The sequence below is a fragment of the Adiantum capillus-veneris genome, chromosome 21, assembly GCF_014529385.1.
Source record: "Adiantum capillus-veneris isolate H3 chromosome 21, ASM1452938v2, whole genome shotgun sequence".
In the NCBI taxonomy this organism is placed as follows: domain Eukaryota; kingdom Viridiplantae; phylum Streptophyta; class Polypodiopsida; order Polypodiales; family Pteridaceae; genus Adiantum; species Adiantum capillus-veneris.
In genome coordinates, this window is record NC_140951.1 from 123,074,124 (window position 1) to 123,096,312 (window position 22,189).

The 22,189-nt window shown below is 43.8% G+C and overlaps 1 protein-coding gene across 1 annotated transcript in view; it reads left to right on the forward strand.

Moving 5' to 3' along the window:
* LOC147431663 (uncharacterized) overlaps positions 1-17,560 on the forward strand; it is a 97,608-nt gene extending 80,048 nt beyond the window's left edge. Inside the window, exons 4-5 of the mRNA XM_086494178.1 lie at positions 16,683-16,793; positions 16,959-17,560. Of these exons, the coding sequence (XP_086350304.1) occupies positions 16,683-16,793; positions 16,959-17,192 (345 nt within the window). The 3' untranslated portion in view covers positions 17,193-17,560. The remainder of the gene's footprint in view (positions 1-16,682; positions 16,794-16,958) is intronic.
* The last annotated feature ends 4,629 nt before the right edge of the window (positions 17,561-22,189 follow it).

A 22,189-nucleotide genomic window follows, 5' to 3' on the forward strand; every position in this document is an offset into this window, starting at 1 on the left:
CTTAAATGCTATGTGTCAGAACACAAGGCGAAGTGGGAGCAGTATTTGCCGTTGGTTGAGTATGCGTACAATAACACAATGCATTCTTCAAGAGGCAAAGCACCTTGTCGAAGGTCATATGAAAGTTCCTCCCATTTTGCATACCAAGGAAAAGATCTTTCAGGCAGATCAATATGTACAAAATATGGATGAAATGTACTAGAAGATTAAGCATGCCCTTGAAAGGACAAGGCAAAGCAAAAGAAAGCTACTGATCTCCACCGTCGTGAATTGTTGTTTTCACTTGGTGACTGGGTACTATTGCGATTTGAAAAGGCACGCTTAAAGAAGCGAAAAGGTAAAGAAAGTCTCTTAACAAAGCTTAGTATGCGTTATTATGGGCCTTTTCAAGTAACAGAGAAGATCAGTGACGTCAGTTATAGGCTGAAATTGCCTGAGAACTGGAAGATTCACAATGCTTTTCACGTGAGTCTTCTCAGACCATTTATTGGTGATGTGCCAAAAGATATGCCAGTTAAAGAGCAGCCAGAAGTTGAAGAGCTTGATGAAATTTTGGTCCCAGAACAGATCATGGCACACAAAGAAAGAAAAGTCAAAGGCAAGGTTACAAGCTGATATTTGGTGAAGTTCAAGAACTATCTACCTATGGATGCAAAGTGGATGGAAGAGAGTGAACCGTTAGAGTCACCAAATGTATTGCAGCTATACCTTGAAGCCTTTGGTTTACCACCTACGTATTCTCCAACTCAAGAAGAGCAAAGGTCAAAAGGAAAGAGACCTGCGCTAGAGAGGGGTGATCCAGGAGCTAGCACTACTCATGTATCTATGGATTTAGTGCAATAGAAGTGTACCCTGCTTGGCAATTGCCCTTGGGGAATAAAAGTTTTGTCCAAAAGTCTGTTGAGTGCTATAGAAGTAAGTATGTCTTGTCAGTTGTCAAGAGTACAGCAATTGCTTCTAATGAGTAGGGGGTATGTCACGAGTTTGTGGCAACTTTACTTGTTGATTTCTTTTTGGGGGAATTTTATTTGACTTGTTTTAAAGCACCCCTCTGGAAAAGCCAATGCCCGAGTTGCATTGTGTGAGGCGGACAGTGAGAGTCTAGGCCGGACGGCCAGTGAGCACTGAAGTTGGGCAAATGGACTAAGGTTAGCCAAGGTGGGGCTACAAGTGTAAATCATCTGATAGCTGGCCGACATTGCATTTTTCGATGTGGTTCCAGTGGTGATTGATGGTCAGACGACCAATGTGAGTGCCGTGGAAGCATCTCCTAAAATTTAGGGAACTGCTATTTTGGGCCGTGAAATGCGTTCGCGTCATTACCTCCGGTATGACAAGGGGAACATTTTATTACTCTGCAGCGAAGTCAATTGGGCAACCGGTCGGGAGATTTTTAGGTAGCAACCCCGAAACAGGAAATGGCTTGTAAACACGCCAAGTGGCACATTTCTGTGCACTTTCCTCATGCAAGAAGAAGTGGCGCTGAATTTAGAGAGGGAAGGCTCATTTTTCAGCTTTTGTCACAGGTTAAGAGCTATGGAGTGCCTCCTTTCCCTCTTATGTACAGTGCGGTGCCAGGAGTGATGCCCTGCACGCTACGCACTGCTCTCTCTCTCCCCTATGAGCGGTATGTTATGCCCCTCTAGTGGGCTTTTTATTTGACCAATCTACAGTTATGTGGGTTCATGCGCGATTGCCAAGGCAAGAGCCTCTTGCACAGGTACTGGATTAGCTAGCGGCTAATCCCCCGCAGGTACAGGTGAATTCGGAGAGGTTTCACGTGAAAAATCTCGTCCGATTCAAAGGGCAAGTAGCCCTACCAGTGCGGGAGCTCGAGGACTTGCTACGGATGCGACCGGCACGCGAAACGGAGCCCAAAACAGTGAATTACAGCCTGCTGTGTATTTTTGCAGGTTTAGGGTTTCAGCCCTAAACGGACCCTAATACCCCCAGGAGGTTCGGGGACATGAGGGGACCGCTATATAGGTGATCTGGCGCATTTTCGGGGCAGAAAACAGAGAATTCAGCGTGCTGCAGATTCTCGCCGGGTTTTCCAAAATGTCCGTATGCATCGGGAAAGCCATCTAATGCGTGGGAATACTAACTGTGAAGGGTCCTAGTATAGTTATGTTGCCGAAATAAGGCCAGCAGATGGAATTCAGCCTAGATTGTGTGGGGCAGCTTGTAGGGAACCACAGGTTTTATTCCCTCTGTTAAAGAATAAAGAAATACCGAAAGGGGCGCCAACCTTTGGGGCCTACAGGTGTCGCTATCTGCTTGGAAGCATTCTAGCTTCCTGGCCGTGCTATTTATCTTGAAGTGTAATTCAGTCTCAGTTACAGGTTCCTTTTAAGTCATTGCTTTGTGCCGTAAAGTGTAGTGTTGAAGAATCAGGTGAAAGCTAACGTCTACCGCCCCACGGGCCGGTTTCACACTCGGGCAATCTGACTTACCCCACTGATGAGATCTTGACTCAGAGAACTTAAAGACTTCTAATAATGAAAGTAGAAAGAGAAAGGTTTGAGATCCGAATGAACTTTGAATGTGATTTGTCATGTGATGTCCTGTGGTGTCAAGTGATGTGTGACTGTCGATTATGTGCTAGATGTGTTTTCCCAGTGCGTCGGTACTAACAGTCAGTGTCTACTAAGACAGTTTATGGCCTCTGTCTGTTTTGCAGGCGTAATCGAGGGCGATTACAATGCTTTCAAGAGGGGGTAATATCACAAGCTCGTGACGTGGCTGGCCCTTGCCATGGTACACACACACACCCCGGCTGTTGGTCCCGGAAAATCCGTAGGCAGGCTGACGTGGCAGCAGTATTGCCTTCCGTGATTTGCGGCAGGAAGTACGGACAACATGCTGACGTGGCTGCATACGGAAGTTCGCTTTTTGGGCTAGGTTGTACGACAGTTGTATGGAAAAAGCAAGTTGAAAAAAATTACGCAAGCTTTTTGGGAGGGCTTTTGGATAAAGTGCTTTATTTTAAGTTAATGAAGCTTTTGATTTTGAAGCTTTTGGGGCTCTGCTTTTGGCAACCCTTGTAAACAAATAAATAAGCGGGTAGGGCTCCCACTTCTTAGAGCATCTGGACGTAGAGTCTGAGAGTGAGAACCCTCCCACTCTCTTGTACTTTGACTCAGATTAATACAAAAAGAAATACCGAAAGGGGCGCCAGTCTTTAGGGCCAATATCTCTAGGCACGGAACTCCGCCCGGCCGTGTCGAACGAATCAATTGTGAACTGTCTTGGAGTGAATTTGTGTTGTGTCGCGGTAGAATCTTGACTTGGAGTGTCCAAGTTTGTTACATTTTACACGGGCTTTATCATGTGGATTGAAGCCTCTCGTGTACTAGTCAAACGGCATGATACAATGGATTATGAAGCGAATATGATATTTGATGTGGATGCAGAAATTATTATTGATGAATTTTTGAGCTCATTCGCTTCTCCTGAACCAATCGATGAAGACAAAGATGATTTCAAGCAAGAAGTTTTTCCAACTGATACATCGTACCAGACAAAGATAAGGATACTGTCACCAGCGTGTGACTACTATCTATCCTTTTTGTTGATTTCTTTCTTATTATCTATTTACTTTCACTTTTTGGAAACACCCCTCGGGAAATCTAACTGCCCTGCATTGCATAGCTAGTGTGGAACTGTCCAGAGGGAGTCCGGGCCTGAGGGCAAGAGAGCACTAAGGTTGGACAAGGACTATGGTTAGCCAAGTGGGGTCATTGACTAGCCAAAGTGGAATCCTTTGCTACAGAGGCTACATTTCAGTTCTGGATGTGGCCGCAGTGTACAAAGAGGGTCGGATGACCTAGAAAGATACAATGGCAGCATCTCCTAAAATTTAGGGAACTGCTATTTTGGGACCTGAAAATGTCTTCGCGTCATTACGTGCAGTTTGACATGGGGATCATTTTGTTACTCTGTGGCCAAGTCAACAGAGGCTGCAGGTGAGATATTTTTAGACCCGAGGGTCTAAAGCGGGAAAATGCACAAATGAGTGACACTTGGCACTCTGAGGCCAGTTTACTACTTATAGAGAAGGCAAAAACGTGATTTATAGCTGGGAGGCTCATTTTGCAAGTCTCTGTCACAGGTTAAGAGCTATGGAGTGCTTGCTTTCCCTCTTATGCACAGTGCGGTGCCAGGAGTGATGCCCTGCACGCTACGCACTGCCCTCTCTCTCCCCTTTGGCAGTATGTTATGCCCCTCTAGTGGGCTTTTCATTTGACCAATGTACAGTTGTGTGGGTTCATGCGCGATTGCCGAGGCAAGAGCCTCTTGCACAGGTACTGGATTAGCTAGCGGCTAATCCCCCGCAGGTACAGGTGAATTCGGAGAGGTTTCACGCCAGAAATCTCGTCCAATTCAAAGGGCAAATAGCCCTACAGGTGCGGGAGCTCGAGGACTTGCTAGGGATGCGACCGGCACGCGAAACGGAGCCCGAAACAGTGAATTACAGCCTGCTGTGTATTTTTGCAGGTTTAGGGTTTTGGCCCTAAACGGACCCTAATACCCCCAGGAGGTTCGGGGACGCAAGGGGACCGCTGTACAGGCGATCTGGCGCATTTTCAGGGCTGAAAACAGAGAATCCAGCGTGCTGCAGATTCTCGCCAGGTTTTGTAAAGTGCCCGTATGCGTCGGGAAAGTATGTCAATGCGTGGGAATACTGACCGTGAAAGGTTCTAGTACAGTTATGCTGCCGAAATCGGGCTGGAACAGTGGAAATTCAGCCGAGTTTGTGCGGGGCAGCTTGTAGGAACCACAGCGTTTATTCCCTCTTTTGAACAATAAAGAAATACCGAAAGGGGCGCCTAAGTTAGGGGCCAATCTGGTGTCCGTCTACTCATACAGGTGCAATCTAGCAGCCTGTATCCCTCTCCCCTTTGTTGTGTCTTGAAAGTACAGGTAAAATAGACGACTAATAATGGGTGAAAGCTAAATCAAGGTTTAAAGTAAAGTCTACCGCCCTTTTTGGATTGAACAGGCCGGTTTCATGGTTCCATCGACGGGATTAAATCACTTTTTCCCATAGAAGTGAGCCTTGGTCAGTTTTGGGCTTGAAGACACAGGGATCATAGACCAGACACAGGGAATTGCAATTATGGCTGACAGACCAGATGATGTGACTGAAGAGGTTTCCTCTTCACAGGGTCAACAGACACATGAAGTGGGTGAGTCCTCAAGACCACCACAGACTGATGATGATATATTCAGGACCCAGTTGGCTACTGCTGTGGCTATGTTCACACAAGTAATGCAGAACCCAAGGTTTTTAGCCTTTCTGCAACCTCCTGTTCCGTCTCAGCAAGTTGGGTCACTGGATCATATTCAAAAGCCTGTTAAGGCTCGAGCACAGGTGATTCATACCGCACAGTCAATGGAAACACCTGTACACTTGACGGAGAACATGCAGTCTCCACAACGTATGCCTAAGGTGCAAGAACAGGTGGCTGAGATGCCAGTTTTTCAAGCTGTACCAATTCAGCCCGCCACCTTTCAGCAGCCTATAGCTGGTTCTAATGGGCAGGGAAGCAACTTACAGGCTATGCAACAGGTCTTCCCACCACCTTCAGTACACCCTGGCTATTTTGGAGGTGGATCGGTATTTCAGAGCATGGCTGGTCATGCACCTGGAAATCAGTTTTATACGCCAGGAACAGTGTTTGGGGGTGCTCAAACGATGATGCCTAACCCCATGTACAGTGTCATGGGTATGCAACCAGGGTTTCAAAGCACTCAGGGACAATTTGGGATGCCACAAGCAAATTTTGGTATGGCTGGAATTACAAATCAGCAGCCAAATATGGCATTTCCAGGTCAAGTTAATAGCGGCCAAGGAACACAGATGAACCCTAATAGTGTTCCCATGTTTCAGTCACTTCCATATGACAATTTAACGCCGCTGGAGAGGCCAACTCCGTACAAAGAAGGTGGCAAAGGAGTGTCATTCACGACCTTTACAGGGTTTGATGACAGGAAGAAGGCTCTTTCATTCCTCCAGCAGTTTGACAAGGCCTATGCAGGGGGAAACTTTACAGAGGCTTCAAAGGTCCGCAAGGCAGCCACTTTCTTGACAGGGAATGCGGGACAATGGTGGACAACTTTATTGCTTCAAGGGCAAGCTCCGTCCACATGGATTTACTTCAAGCAGATTTTTGCAGCAGCATGGTTATCTGATGATTTCGAAGCAGATGTCATGACAGAATGGCACCAGCTAAATGCTGCCACTTGCAGAAATCTGGATGATTACAATCGGAAGTTTTGGAAAGCTCTACTTCCAGTAACTTCCTATAGGTTTGTGCCATTGACAGAACAGATTGAAAAATACTGTTGTGGCCTACCCAAAGGATTGAGAAAATACTGCACAAAGACCAAAGTCACTACTTTGACGCAGCTCATCGAGGTAGCAAACACTGGCAATGGTTTGCTCAAGGGAGAAGATTGTGAATTTAACACTGGCGTCAAGGCAGGATCAGGCAAGAAAAATTCAGCCAAGAAGCACGTTCCCAATGAGGCTCCTAAAGGGACTCAGGAGTCGGCCAACACAGGGAAAGACAAAGCTACGGCTGAATCAGAAAAAGGACCAGCAAAGAAATGGAAAAGACGTTTTCCTCGCAAGTCAGAAGAGCAAAAGAAGGTCCTGAGGACAGAGAACAAATGCTTTATATGTGAGCAGCCTGGCCACATCGCTTACAACTGTCCTACAAAGAAAAGGCGAGCTGATTCTGAAGACAAGGAAGACAAGAAAGGAAAGAAGCCCATGGCTGGTCTAGTGCCCGATATGGTGGGCGACAAGCCAAATTCAGATGCAAGTGAGCTTTGCAGAGCATGGGGAAAGGTTAGGGATCAAACAGTGCTTATCTTCTTTGATCCAGGTGCCAAAGCCAACTTTATTTCCCCAGAATTGGCTTCAAAGTTGGGAATCAGACCTGAAGAGATGGGGTATACAGCAGAGGCAGGTTTGGCATGTCCTGGCCATACAGAGGCTGTGACACCCATCATCGGAAAGTTGCGTCTACATATCCAGTCCTATGTAGATGCTGAAGAATTTTACATCATGCCACTGGACGGATGTGATGTGTTGTTAGGTATTCCTTGGTTATTTCGTGTACAGGGAATCATGGATGCCTACAACAAAAAGATCACTGTACAGAGCAGGGGAAAGACTCACATTCTGGATGTAAAGCTTAAAGGGGAGTCTATTCCTACTGTATCAGCTTCTGTTATTACTTCTGTAATGAAAAAGCATCTTTCTGCGTACTTGGTTTTTGCACGTGAAGTGTCAGATTGTGATGAATCAAATTTATCTGTGCTAGATAAAGAAAGGTCAATGTTTTTACAACAGTATAGTGACTGCTTTTCCGATTCATTACCGTCTCAATTACCGCCAGAGAGACCCGAGGACCATGCGATAGATTTGGTGCCAGGCAGTAGCCCACCAAACAAGCCTCCGTACAGGGTTAGTGCGGCTCAGCAGAAAGAGATAATGGGCCAAGTACAGGAGTTGTTAGAAAAGGGGCTGATTCAGCCCAGTTCATCTCCATTCTGTTCTCCAGTGTTGTTGGTGCAGAAAAAGGATGGCTCATGGCGTATGTGCATCGACTACCGTGCACTGAACAAGAATACCATCAAGAATAGGTTCCCTATACCTAGAATTGATGATATTATGGACAAATTAGAAGGAGCAGCTATGTTTAGCAGGATAGATCTAAAGAGTGGGTATCATCAGATCCGCATTAGATCAGAGGATGTGCACAAGACTGCTTTTAGAACAACGTTTGGCCTTTACGAATTTTTAGTGATGCCCTTTGGTCTCACAAATGCTCCTGCTACGTTTAATAGGATGATGGACAGAATTTTCCGTCCACACCAGCAGTTTGTTGGTACGTTCTTTGATGACATGATAGTCTACTCAAAGAATGAAGAGGAGCATAGGCATCACTTGGCCATTGTGTTCAAAGAGCTACGCAGTCATAGGTTGCTCATCAATGCAAAGAAAAGTGAGTTTTTTCTGGAAGAGATTCACTTTCTGGGACACATTGTCTCAAAGGATGGTGTCAGAATGGATCCTGCAAAAGTCGAAGCGATCAAGTCATGGCCAAATTTGAAGACGGTGCATGATGTCCGAAGCTTTTTGGGACTATGCTCCTATTACAGAAGGTTTATCCGAAATTTCGCTGAGATTGCTTCACCTTTACATGCTCTTCAAAAGAAGGCAGTCACCTTTAGATGGACACAAAAAGAGATTTCAGCTTTTAATCTCTTAAAGGAAAAGATGACTTCGGATCCAGTCATTGTGTTGCCAGATCTTAGGAAGTCATTTGTGGTCCAATGTGATGCCTGCGGTAGTAGCATTGGTGCTGTGCTAATGCAAGATGGCAGGGTAGTAGCCTATGAGAGCAGAATTTTGCAAGGGCCAGAGATGACCATGCAGGTCTATGAGAAAGAGTTACTGGCTGTGATTCATGCGCTCTTAAGTTGGAAACACTACCTGCTAGGTGCAGATTTCGTTGTCCAAACGGATCATCAGACCTTGCGATACTTCTTGACACAGACAAAGTTATCTGAAAAGCATATGCGATGGGCAAATATCTTGTCCATGTTCCATTTTCAGATTGTGCATGTGGAAGGCAAGAAGAACGTTGTGGCCGATGCCTTGTCAAGGAAGCCACAAATTTCAGCTGTGTCGATTCCTTATCATCATGAACTTGATGATATGAGAGAACAGTATGCAAATGATGAAGATTTTGCAAGGGTCTTCGAGCAACTAATGGATGGACAACGTCATGAACACTATCTTCTTAAAGACGGGTTCATGATGATGCATGGCAGATTGTGTGTCACAAAGCCATTGCGACGCAAAGTTATGGAAGAGAGTCATGTCCCACCGTATGCAGGGCATCGTGGTATCGATGCTACAGTTAAAGCGGTTGAGACATTCTTCTATTGGCCTACATTGAGAAGGGATGTGGATGCCTTTGTGCGAGAATGCCTAATATGCCAAAAGGTCAAGTTTGACAGGCAAAAGGCACCAGGGTTATTGCAACCACTACCTATTCCAGATAAACCATGGGAAAGTATTGCTATGGATTTTATCTTTGATCTTCCAAGAACGCAGACAGGAAATGATGGTATTTGGACCATTATTTGCAGATTCAGCAAACAGGCTCATTTTATTCCTGTCAGGAAGAAGATAAAGCCAGATCAGATGGCACGCTTGTTTATGAGCAATATTTTCAAGTATCATGGCATGCCACAGTCGATTATTAGCGACCGTGATCCACGCATGACTAGTTTGTTCTGGAAAGGCTTGTTTGAGAATATGGGCACCACGCTCAAATTCTCTTCGTCATTTCATCCTCAAACAGATGGACAGTCAGAAGAGGCAAATTCTACTGTCCTAGATCTGCTGAAGTGCTATGTGTCAGAGCATAAAGGAAAGTGGGAGCAGTATTTGCCATTGGTGGAGTATGCATACAATAATACAGTGCATTCATCAACTGGCAAGGCACCTTTTGAAATAGTTGAAGGTGGCAAGAAAGTTCCTCCCATACTGCATACAAAGGACAAGATATTTGAAGCAGATAAGTATGTTCAGGACATGGATGAAATGTACAAGAAGGTCAAAGTGGCCTTAGAAAGGACTCAGGCAAAGCAAAAGAAAGCAGCTGATCGTCACCGTCGTGAAGTGGTATATTCACTTGGTGATTGGGTGCTTTTACGCTTTGAAAAGGCAAGGTTAAAGAAGATGAAGGGCAAGGAAAGAGTGTTTCCAAAGCTCAGCATGCGTTACTATGGGCCTTTTCAAGTGTGCGACATAATCAGTGATGTTGCATATAGGCTGAAATTGCCTGACAGTTGGAAGATTCACAATGCGTTTCATGTGAGTCTTCTCAGACCCTATGTGGGTGATGTGCCAGAAGATATGCCAGCTGAAGATCAGCCGGAAGTCGAGGAACTTGACGAGATCTTGCTCCCTGAACAGATTTTGGCACACAAAGAAAGGAAAGTGAAAGGCAAGGTTGCTAGGCGTTACTTGGTAAAGTTCAGAAACTATCCACCAATGGATGCTAAGTGGATGGAAGAAGGTGAACTTGCAGAGTCACCAACTGTGTTATCACTCTACCTGGAAGCCTTCGATTTGCAACCTACCTTGACCCCTTGAGTTTCAAAGCTACATGGATTGTCAGTGTGACAATGGCTTTTGAAACAAATGATGTACATGGTATTTAAAGTGAGCTCAAATCAAATACCTGTTACATGAATGTTAGAGCTGTACAGATTGTCAGTTTGGCAATTGCTCTTATGGAATGTCCAAAAGTTTGGTTAGTGCTATAGAAGTGAGTATTTCTTGTCAGTTTGTCAAGCATACAATGATTGCTTCTATTCAGGAGTACATGTGTAACTGCATTCTTAAACTGTCGGTTTGGGTATGCTCGAAAGTGTTACGGGATCCAACGTGTACTATAAGACAGTGGCAAAATGTGCAGCTACCATTTTGTCATTGGAAAGTTAGTGACTCAAAGCAATGGCAGAGTGCGAAGCTACCACTATGTCATTGGGACAGGGTTCACACGCAGGCAATACATGTGTCGACGAGGTGTTGAATACACCAGGGTTGACAATGAGCATGTATGTGTCGTACATGTGTCGACAGGTGTGGAATACATCAATGTTGACTAGGAGCTTGTACGACATAGATGCAAACGAGGACGTTTGAGATTTCAAGAGGGGGGTATGTCACCAGCGTGTGACTACTATCTATCCTTTTTGTTGATTTCTTTCTTATTATCTATTTACTTTCACTTTTTGGAAACACCCCTCGGGAAATCTAACTGCCCTGCATTGCATAGCTAGTGTGGAACTGTCCAGAGGGAGTCCGGGCCTGAGGGCAAGAGAGCACTAAGGTTGGACAAGGACTATGGTTAGCCAAGTGGGGTCATTGACTAGCCAAAGTGGAATCCTTTGCTACAGAGGCTACATTTCAGTTCTGGATGTGGCCGCAGTGTACAAAGAGGGTCGGATGACCTAGAAAGATACAATGGCAGCATCTCCTAAAATTTAGGGAACTGCTATTTTGGGACCTGAAAATGTCTTCGCGTCATTACGTGCAGTTTGACATGGGGATCATTTTGTTACTCTGTGGCCAAGTCAACAGAGGCTGCAGGTGAGATATTTTTAGACCCGAGGGTCTAAAGCGGGAAAATGCACAAATGAGTGACACTTGGCACTCTGAGGCCAGTTTACTACTTATAGAGAAGGCAAAAACGTGATTTATAGCTGGGAGGCTCATTTTGCAAGTCTCTGTCACAGGTTAAGAGCTATGGAGTGCTTGCTTTCCCTCTTATGCACAGTGCGGTGCCAGGAGTGATGCCCTGCACGCTACGCACTGCCCTCTCTCTCCCCTTTGGCAGTATGTTATGCCCCTCTAGTGGGCTTTTCATTTGACCAATGTACAGTTGTGTGGGTTCATGCGCGATTGTCGAGGCAAGAGCCTCTTGCACAGGTACTGGATTAGCTAGCGGCTAATCCCCCCGCAGGTACAGGTGAATTCGGAGAGGTTTCACGCCAGAAATCTCGTCCAATTCAAAGGGCAAATAGCCCTACAGGTGCGGGAGCTCGAGGACTTGCTAGGGATGCGACCGGCACGCGAAACGGAGCCCGAAACAGTGAATTACAGCCTGCTGTGTATTTTTGCAGGTTTAGGGTTTTGGCCCTAAACGGACCCTAATACCCCCAGGAGGTTCGGGGACGCAAGGGGACCGCTGTACAGGCGATCTGGCGCATTTTCAGGGCTGAAAACAGAGAATCCAGCGTGCTGCAGATTCTCGCCAGGTTTTGTAAAGTGCCCGTATGCGTCGGGAAAGTATGTCAATGCGTGGGAATACTGACCGTGAAAGGTTCTAGTACAGTTATGCTGCCGAAATCGGGCTGGAACAGTGGAAATTCAGCCGAGTTTGTGCGGGGCAGCTTGTAGGAACCACAGCGTTTATTCCCTCTTTTGAACAATAAAGAAATACCGAAAGGGGCGCCTAAGTTAGGGGCCAATCTGGTGTCCGTCTACTCATACAGGTGCAATCTAGCAGCCTGTATCCCTCTCCCCTTTGTTGTGTCTTGAAAGTACAGGTAAAATAGACGACTAATAATGGGTGAAAGCTAAATCAAGGTTTAAAGTAAAGTCTACCGCCCTTTTTGGATTGAACAGGCCGGTTTCAGATACCGTTGCAGATTCCGGGTCTAAAGACGACTATGGTTTCTTTGATTCTTTGCTAGATGATGACATGCCAATTGCAAGTCATGAAGTGGCAGTTTCTGAAGATGATTTTGAAGAATTTTGGGATTTGTTATTGGAAGATGATTACAATCTCAAGCCAAAATCCTCTGGATTGATTCATAAAGTTGAAGTTACCCCATCTAAAGAGTGACTTGAGAATATTTCCTCTTCACCAAATATTTCGCAGTTATCGGAAGATCTTAAATCAGAAGTCTTACATCGCATGAAGAATTTTGAAGATCAATCTCTTGTGGCTGTCAACGTGATTATGCCAGATTCCTCAAAAGAGTCTTTGAATAATGCAATGACATGGGATATAGCAGTCAAAGCAAAAAGGTTTCGCAAGAAGCAAAGGTTCAAGACAAAGGTTTCAAATAAAGATTTTCGGAGATTCAATGCTTTTCCAGAGTTCTATCAACATCAGAAGTCATTCCTTCAACCAAGGCTCTTATTTTAAATTGGAGGGAATGTCACGATTGTGACTATGTTGCAGTATTACATCTACTCCTAGTTGCGGATACGCAAAGTGCCATGCCAAGGAGAACCCCTGTGCTTGGATGGTTGTAACAGACTTGGACACTCCAAGTCGAGAATCTACCACGACACCACAAATAATCACTTCAAACAGTTCACAGTTCACACTTGAGGCCCGGCGGAGTTCCGTGCCTAGAGATATTGGCCCCAAAGACGGGTGCCTCCTTTCGATATTTCTTTTTGTATTGATCTGTGTTCAAAGTACAAGAGTGCGGGCAGGCGCTCACACTCGGACTCTGCGTCCAGATGCTCTGAGTTGTGAGAGGCCAACCCGCATATTTAAAGGTTACAAAGGGATGCTAAAAGCAGAGCCCCCAAAAGCTTCAAAAGCTGAAAATTTAAAAGCTTTGAAAATAAATCAAAAAGAGTTTCTCTTTCAAGGTCTCTTGAGCCCCTAAATAAAGCAAAAGCTAGCTCTCTCTCTCTTGCAATTGCGTAGAAAAGCAAAAGACCAAAAGATGTTGCAAAAACTGCTATCTATCCGTGAAATGCGCCGCAAATCGCGTAGGTTTGTACATGCTACCACGTGTCAGCAGGGCGTCCGTACTGTAAGCCACGTCAGTAGTGCCACGTCACATTTTGTCGGTAATTTCCGGAACTACTACCACGGGTGTGTGTGTGAGTACTAGGCAGCCACGTGACCCCTTTTCTGCGGGCAGTGTATGTGTGTTCCGGGTAGCCACGCCACGAGTTTGTGACATACCCCCCTCTTGAAAGCATTGTAATTGTGTCACAAACTAGTGCCAGTACACACACACACCCGCCCTACTGCTGTCCCGCTGAATTGCAGTGTACGACTCTCGTTGAAAATGCTGAGTGTACGGACTGACACGTGGCTGGCAGTGTACGGAAGGCAAGGTGTTGCGTGGGCTGTTTTTCTACGCAAAGGGCTTGAAATTCTACGTAGCCTTTGGGCGATGCTTTTTGGCTACGCGATCTCAAATAGAGAGAGAAAGCTACGTAATGTTTTTAAGCCTTGCTTTAAACACCATAAGAGGCTTGTGAGAGGTAAAGAAGAAATAAAAAGCCTCTTGAATTTCAGCCATTTAATTGGCAGTCTTGTTTAATAGAAGCGTGGACCACCAAGTTCGAGCATTCCCCTTAAAAGTAAGAGGCAGATCTTCGAATCTTAAGAGTGCTCTGTACAAAAGACAAAGCCTTCGAAGCATCTCTACAACTTGAAATTGTGTCAAATTTAATTGACTGTCCACCTTCCTTAAACTCTCAAACTTTCTTGCTTTTGTTTTCCAGAAAGTCATACTGCTGTCATCAGAGTCCGAACTGTCTGTAGACGAGTCCTTTGTAGAACTGTCACTCACGGGGCGAGATTTAGACTTCTTTGCCTTTTTCTTTCCCTTTCCAAAGCGTTGCTTTTTGCCTTTTCTGTCTTCTTCGCTCGAGTCAAATGAGCTAGAAGAACTATCAGAAGAAGAAGAAGAAGAAGAAGTGGGTACTCAAATCGAACACGCTTCTTTTGCTTTCTTGCCTTTTCAAATGTAGGCTGACGACCCAAATAACCCGAGAAGTCAGTGCCTTTCTTCTGCTTTTTGCCATGCTTTTATCTTTGTTTTATGCGTCAAAAAGCTGAGCAATTCGTGCACCAACCACCTCTTCTAATTCTTTCTCTGTATACTTCTTGGGAGTAGGAGGTTTCTTAAGAGCAGATTTGCGGGGTGGTTTTGTGGTTTTCTGCCACTGCGTGTGCACCTCATCTAAAGAAGTCTAGCTCATATATTTTGCCAATTTCGGGTCCTTGGCAAAATTAAGCATCATCTTTGTTGAAACTGCTGCCTGTTCGTGGAATGCGCCGCAAATCGCGGAGGTCCGTACATGCTGCCACATGTCAGTAGAGCGTGCGTACTGTAAGCCACGTCAGTAGTGCCACATACATTCTGCTCGTAATTTCCGAGACTGCTGCCACGTGTGTGTGTGAGTACTAGGCAGCCACGTCATCCCTTTTCAGCGGGTAGTGTATGTGTGTTCCAGGTAGCACGTCACCAGTTTGTGACAATGGTCACGACCCTTCGCTCTACGGTTGCGACTCTTCGTCCAATGGTTGCAGCTCTTCGCCGAAAGGATGCGTCTTTACGTCTAAAGTGGCGTCGCGTCTCTTCACCATGAGACATGTCTTTTCATTTGTGCCTCTTCGTCTCCTATATAAGGAGCCTATTGTACTTAGTTTTCAAGCATGCATTCAAGCAATCAAACACACATTCAGTCGCTTGAGTCTCAATTTGATCTTAAGTATGAAGTTTTAAGTCTTAATTATAGGATTAGCACCACTAATCCTCACAAAAACTCACCATTTCATTGCACTCTGCTTGAGAAAAGATTGGAGATTGGATCACCTTGAATACATTGGTGAAGTCTCTTGAACAAAAGATGACATCAAACATGTGGTGTCACAAAGTGATGATGTGGAATGACCTAAAGGACAGACTACGGAAAGAGGTCACAGCCCTGTTGAAAGATGCAGAAGAAGTTGTAGAACCAAACCGAGAGGGCAAATGTTAAAGGACACCCAATTTCATAATTTGTACCAACTTATGGGGTACTGTCTGATGAGGCCAGAAGGGACAAAGGCTAAAAAGATTAAGACTGGCGCAAAGGATTGATGACGTAGCAGTAGGACGGATCCCCCCAATTCACGCTATTGACGTGGCTGCCATATGGATTTCTGCGAATCGCGTTGCTAACGTGGCGCACCCGTACGGAATTTCTGTGATCTGCGCTGACCAGCTTTTGGGACCAAGATGCTTTTATACTTGAAGCTCTTCATTTACACTGCTTTTGGGAAGGCCCAAGGCCTATAAATAAATTGCCAGAGCCTTAATCTCAGGTGGAATCCAGAGTAGCTTGGGAGCACTCCGGAGACGAGGACCCACGGACATTGTACTTTGTGAAGCATTAATAATGGGTGCACCCTAAAAGTAAGATTTGTGCAGAGAGTTTCTTTTTTATACAAAGTTTTAGATTAACGAGTTTATGCCCATGTGGCTTAGTTGTATCAGTCTTCTTCAGATTTGCCTTCAGGTTTTGCCTTGTACTGGCTATCAGAATCATGGCATTTTGAGGGTTCTAAGGGAGTCTCAAGTAATAGAATTCAGCTCTTTTTTGTCACAAAAAGAAAGAGAGAATCTTCCAAGAATCAGGTTTAGAGAGAAAATCAGCTTTCTAGAGAGAGCAGAGAATCTAGATGGAAAGAGTCATTGCATGACATGGGATCCTGGAGAGTTCTGCCTTTGAAAAAGAGTTTGGCATTGACAGAGTATTTGGGACTGGCAGACAGACAATGATCAGTAGGCGCAGACTTACCACGGTTCTGAGGTCTTTAATATTATGTCCACATAGCACATAACATGTGTGCATGTGACGAAAGATTGTCGACCTTTGTTAGAGACGTCGAACACATAGGTACATTCTTCTAAGCAGTGCTCCATTGAAACAACATCTTCATTTGGGGAGCTTACAACCTTGCCCAAGACCTCAAAAATATTTAACTTGTAACAAATCCTCTTTCTTCATGGCACCAGTCGCACATAGAGGAAATATGTATCACAACTGTGTATAGACATAGAATTCTTCAAAAGTGCAGTGAGTGTTTTAATTTTTCATATGCAAGAGAATTTAACAAAATATTAAACTGACCAAGTTATGGTTATCATCTTCAGAGTCTGTGTCTATGTATGCCTGCACACATGCCCTGATACTTACACTAGAAAAAGAACCACATGATGTATTTGTTAGTACCATTACTTTAGCAGTTGCAGGTTAGGTTGTGCTTTGTATGTATCAAGTGCAGTTCATCACGTGTGCAAATGCCAAAAGCTAATGTTGTCTTGTTCATTGTAGAAAGGCCAAGAAGGAAGGAAACGCAGAAGTCGTGAGCCGTATTGAAACAACGCTGAAGACAGCTATGCGAGAGAGGGAGAAAACACTACGTCCAGAGATCCAATTGCTAAACCAGGTCTTGATCTTCATGCCAAAGCTTGTCATTTGTCATGCAATGAATCCCCTTTCTTGGTGTCCCTTAGTTGTAGCAAGTCAATTTGAGCAGAGTGCCAATGCCTATTTTGCTTTTTTGGACCCTTAGCAAAGTAACTGAAAACGAGTGGTTGTCGTGTACATGCAGCTACTAAGAGACAAAACAGGGGCAGAACGAAGCAAGACCTTGGACAACTTTCTAGACTATCTCAAGTCAGATGGCTATTTCTTTCAGCTTTTGAACAGAATGACTCTGGATGTCGAGAAACAACCGACAGTGAGAAGCGACCCAGAACAGATGAAATTGTTAGCTCAACTTCGTGCTATCAGCAAAGAAGCTAGAGAGGTTTCTAGAAGCCAAAAGCATGCTGCCAAGGAGTAGAAGGTATCGGGTATTGTTTGATGAGCTTCTCTTACACACCTGTATCAGATATGAAGTGCAACAGCTGCAAAAAGGTCAAAAGCTGTAAGACGTGACGAGTGTCTCGACAAAGGTTGCAATCAAAGGCGATTTACAAAATTTCTGATTGGAAAGCTGAACTAGGTGTGGTGCTCTCATATGCTTGATTCGTCAACCTCCTACCTGTCTGGTTGAAATCAGGACCTGTAGATTTGCTATTTGCAATGTGTATGGCTTGACTAATTCTGGTATGAGGCATGACAAAACCCAAGTCATCATTTGTAAATTACACTTGCTTATCAGCTTTGATTTTACAGCCATGGGCTTGAATAGAGCCAATTTTGCCTCTATTGGTCGGTCTTGCAAATCTCGATTTTTTGGACTGTCTGGTGTTTCCTACGATGCTAAAGTGCTTCCTCTTCTTCTTCTTCTCCTTCTCTCTCTCTCTCTCTCTCTCTCTCTCTCTCTCTCTCAATTACACCTTTGCTATAGGAGTCACAGCCTGAATTCTGTTGCTCATACATTGTCCAAGCGAATGCGAAATAGAAGAAATCATAAAGGAAATGTGAGCTGTAACAGCAGAAGTTTTGTATATGGCACCATGATCACCTCAAGCATTCCCAACCATATTGATTGTCAGGGCTTTAGACATGTATGTTTGCTATGGCCTTATTCCACTCTCAGAAGTCATGCATATCACTTTTAGGGTTTCCACGACTGATTAGCACTTCTACATAGGGTTTCCACGACTATTTACGAGTATATCCTTCATTGTCTCCTACCCAAATTTGAGGCAATGTAGGCCATGTAACATGAATAAACTCATCTACTCATCCATCAAAATCTCTTTGCTTAAGACATTCTCTCAAAAAGTAAGCTTTATTTTTTGGCACATATTCTTCTCTACCAGACCGATTTTAGTCTAAGCTTTTTTCCAAGGCGATCTACCAAATATCTCTCTCTTTAAAGTTGATACCATCCACATCCATACACTTTTGCAGTTGATGAAGCAATAAAGATGGATAAAAGAGAACGACATACCTAATGCAAAGAAAAATTTGTAACTTATATTATTGCAAATGCGAGTACAAAGGAGGTTGGTAGGCATCTATGGTGGGCATACACAATGACTTAGGCTTTCAAATGCCTCAATATTTAGGTTTGGACTCTAGCACATGACATGAGGGATACAAACCCACATGCATGGCTAATCATAGGTACTCATGCATACATGCTCCGAGTTTGACACGATGATCAGGCATAGGCCATAGCCCATACCAACAACCCTTCCCTTTTGCTTTAGATTGCAACTAGCCTTTGATGAGGACACATTTGAAAATCCCATAGGATGCACAACCCATGCCTCTCAAAAAAGGTTATCAAAGATAAGAATTAACAAAAGTTTTCCTAAAATAAGGCACATGATCATCACATTGATGGTGCTTTTTGTAGTATATCATTGTGATACACATTGTAGGTGGTGGTGTTGCTTTGTTTCGTTCTCCTCCTCCTTATGTTACATTTGCTCTCTCTTTGTTGTTGGTACTACTTTGTTGCTCTCGTCTTTGAAATAACACCTTGATGGTGGGTGGTATTTTCTACAGTGTGTGGGTGGAAGCAAGGGAAGGTGGTACAAAAATGTTCACTTTTCAAGTACAAGGGTATAAGGAGTGGCTTGGTGGAAAAAAAAACTCATATTGTATGACTTTTCACTTGGGATCTAATATTCTAGGTACAATATTTTTTTGATTTTGAATTCAAAAAGCACTAAATACTTGGACATTCTTGATATTGCAGTGATTTACCATACTATGATCACTTCACAAATCAATTTCCAACAAGAAGCTAAAAGGAATTTTATGCCCACGGAAACTAGAGACCAAAATGAACCTAAAGGAAAGAACAATGCTCCAAAATTCTTTCTAAGGAAATTCTAGCAACAACAACAATCGGTCCAAGGAGAAGGGAGTTTAAAAGGTAAAATAAACTCTCTCCTGAAGAGCTAGAAGCTTTTCGTAAGGACCACAAATGCTTTAAAGTGTGGGGAGCAAGGACATGGCTACTGCTCTTGCCCCAAAAGAAATACCCGCAATGAGACTCCTAGAGCTTCCACGATCGAAGCTCCAAAAGAGGATGCTCATTGCAAAGGATCACCTCTCTCCTATGCTTGGGGAAAGGTAATGAGCATGATGCCTTCATCCTATTTGACAATGGCTCTACTCACAACTTTATATCAACAGAGTTAAGTTGGGAATTCAAGCTTTTGAGATGGGAGATATTGTAACTGCCGATGGAGCTTTCAAGGGACATCAAGCCTCTGTTACTCCTTTGATTGGGAAGTTGAGGCTTCATGTCCAAAGCTACATCGACAAAGAAAACTTTTTTATCTCTCCTCTCCAGCATGAGGATGTAATCCTAGGGGCACCATGGTTCACTCGCATGGCTGTCAATATGAAGTTCCCTGAAAGGAGACTTATTTCGATTACAAGAAAAAATCCATGTATATAGATGCTAATGAGTCGGAGAACACCATATCCCTGGTAAATATGCTTGTTTTTTATAAGTTCATGAAAAACTCTACTTCTGCGTATATGATTTTTGTTGGAGAATCTGTAAATGATTCCAATGTTTTCACAAGTAGTAATAAAGGGAATCAAGAGGAATTAGAGTTGTTTAATTTTCTAAATGGATTTCAAGATGTTTTCATCGATGAAATCCCTAGTGAGGTACCTCCAAAACGGGGAATGATGACCATGCAATAGAGCTTCTACTAGGAAGCTCACCGCCTAATAAACTTCGTTATCGAGTTTTACAAGCTCAACAAGAGGAGATCATGAGGCAAGTGCGTGAATTGGTGGAAAAAGGGATGATGAGGTCGAGCTCCTCTCCATTCTATTCACCAGTACTTTCAATGCAAAAGAAATACGGCACATATCACATGTGTGTGGCACTAAAATAGGATCACTATTTAAATAAATAAAGAAGATTTTCCGTGTCGCAAGTAGAAGATCTATTTGATAAGTTACAAGTTTTGGGCTAACAAATGCTCTAGCCACATTCAAATTCTTTAGGCCACTCAAATTCTCTTGAGGAGTACAAGTGGCACCTCCAGGTAATCTTTCAAGTTGTGAGAGAGAATAAGCTTTTCATTAATCAAAAGAAAAGTGAGTTTTTCCTACAAGAGATGCAATATTTAGGTCACATATCTCTAAAGATGGCACCCGTATGGGTCCAATAAAGTTACAGGTAATAAAAGGATGGCCTAATCCAAGGAATCTCTAGGAGGTACGGAGCTTTATAGGTATGTGTGCATACTATAGATGCTTCATAGAAAAATTCTCGCTAATAACAGGCCCATTACATGACTTAACGAAAAAGAACGTTTAGTATTCATGGACTGCAAAAGTGCAAGAAGCTTTTGAGAATTTTATCTCTCAACTTGTGCTCAGTGCTCACACTGCTAGATCTCTCAAAGCCGTTTGAGGTCCAATGTGATGCTTGTGGTGATTGCCGTGGAACAATCTTGCTTCAATAAGGGCATGCAATAGCATATGAGAGTTGAAGGCTCAATGCCAATGAACGGGTCTTGGACATATACAAAAAAGAGCTTTCAGCTATTCTACATGCCCTAGACACATGGAAGCACTATCTATTGGGGAATCCATTTATTTTGCCAACAGACCACCAAAGTCTCAAGTATTTCATGACGCAAACCAAGCTTTTCGACAAACAAATGAGGTGGGTAAATTTTCTTTTGCAATTTAAATTTCATATTGCTCACATTGCTGTCAAGCACAATCAAGTGGCCGATGCACTTTCACAACAGCCAAGGATAAATGTGGTGTCAACATCAACTCACAATGATCTATCTTTTATGATAGATGGTATGCTACTCATCGAAACTTTAAGTATGTAATTATAGCCTTTGCATTAGGGAAGGAAGAAGAACCATTCACCTTGGAGGATGGTTATCTTCTAAACGGAAGTAGGCTATGTGTTACCCAATCCCTTCATGAGAAAGTCATGTATGAATCCCATGCTCCTCCCTAAGCGGGGCAAAGAGGGATTCCATAATCTACTCTTCGAGGAGTAGTATTGTATCTCTGTTGGTCTTAGTTAAACATACAAGAGTATGTTTCAAAATGCGTGGTATGCCAAGAGTTGAAATTTGATCGTCTCCAAGAGGAGAGAGAGTTTAGGAGGTCTCTTGATGAGACTCCCAAAAGAAGACTCTCTCCCATAAGAGAGGACGAATCCAAAGAATGAGAAAGAAGCAAATACCTAAGTTCCTCTAAAGATGCGGCTCCATGAAGACAGTGGTCTAGACTATCGCCAACTCCTCCCAAGAGGAAATGGTCAACCATAATCCTTCTCCTCGTCATTCCGAAAAGGAAGAGAGGTAACGAAGGAAGAAAAAGGCAAGAAATAGGTACCCATGTTATCCTTCTTCTTCACCTTCCTCCTCTTCTGACGAAAGAAATAGTTATTCTCCTAGAGAATACAAGAGGAGAGGACATCGCAAAACTTATCCTACATGGCGAAGGTCCGAAAAGCTCAAGAAATTCAAAGAAGAGGAAAGAGTATCTCTTTTCTCACCTAAGATGGCACCTTTGGTGCCACAGATAAAGTATTGGCCTTCATCCAACAATTTGATGTGGCCTTTGGAGACGAGGGCTTCACGGAGTCCTCCAAGCTACACCATGTAGCTATGCACTTCCAGAAATCTGCTCGTCAATGGTGGGCTAGCCTTCATGAGACAACGATGAGGCCCCAAAGGCATGGAAAACTCTATGAGTTTCCATCATGAAGCAATTCCTTGCAAGTGATGAAAAGGACAAAGTGTTTACCGAATGGTGGAGCTTGAGTTTCTCTTCAACGATGCTATCCACAATCATGTAGACAAGTTTTGGGATTTACATCTCAAAGCTGTAGTCTTTCAAAGGATAGACATTGCCAAAAAAAAGCAACAATTTTGTGCA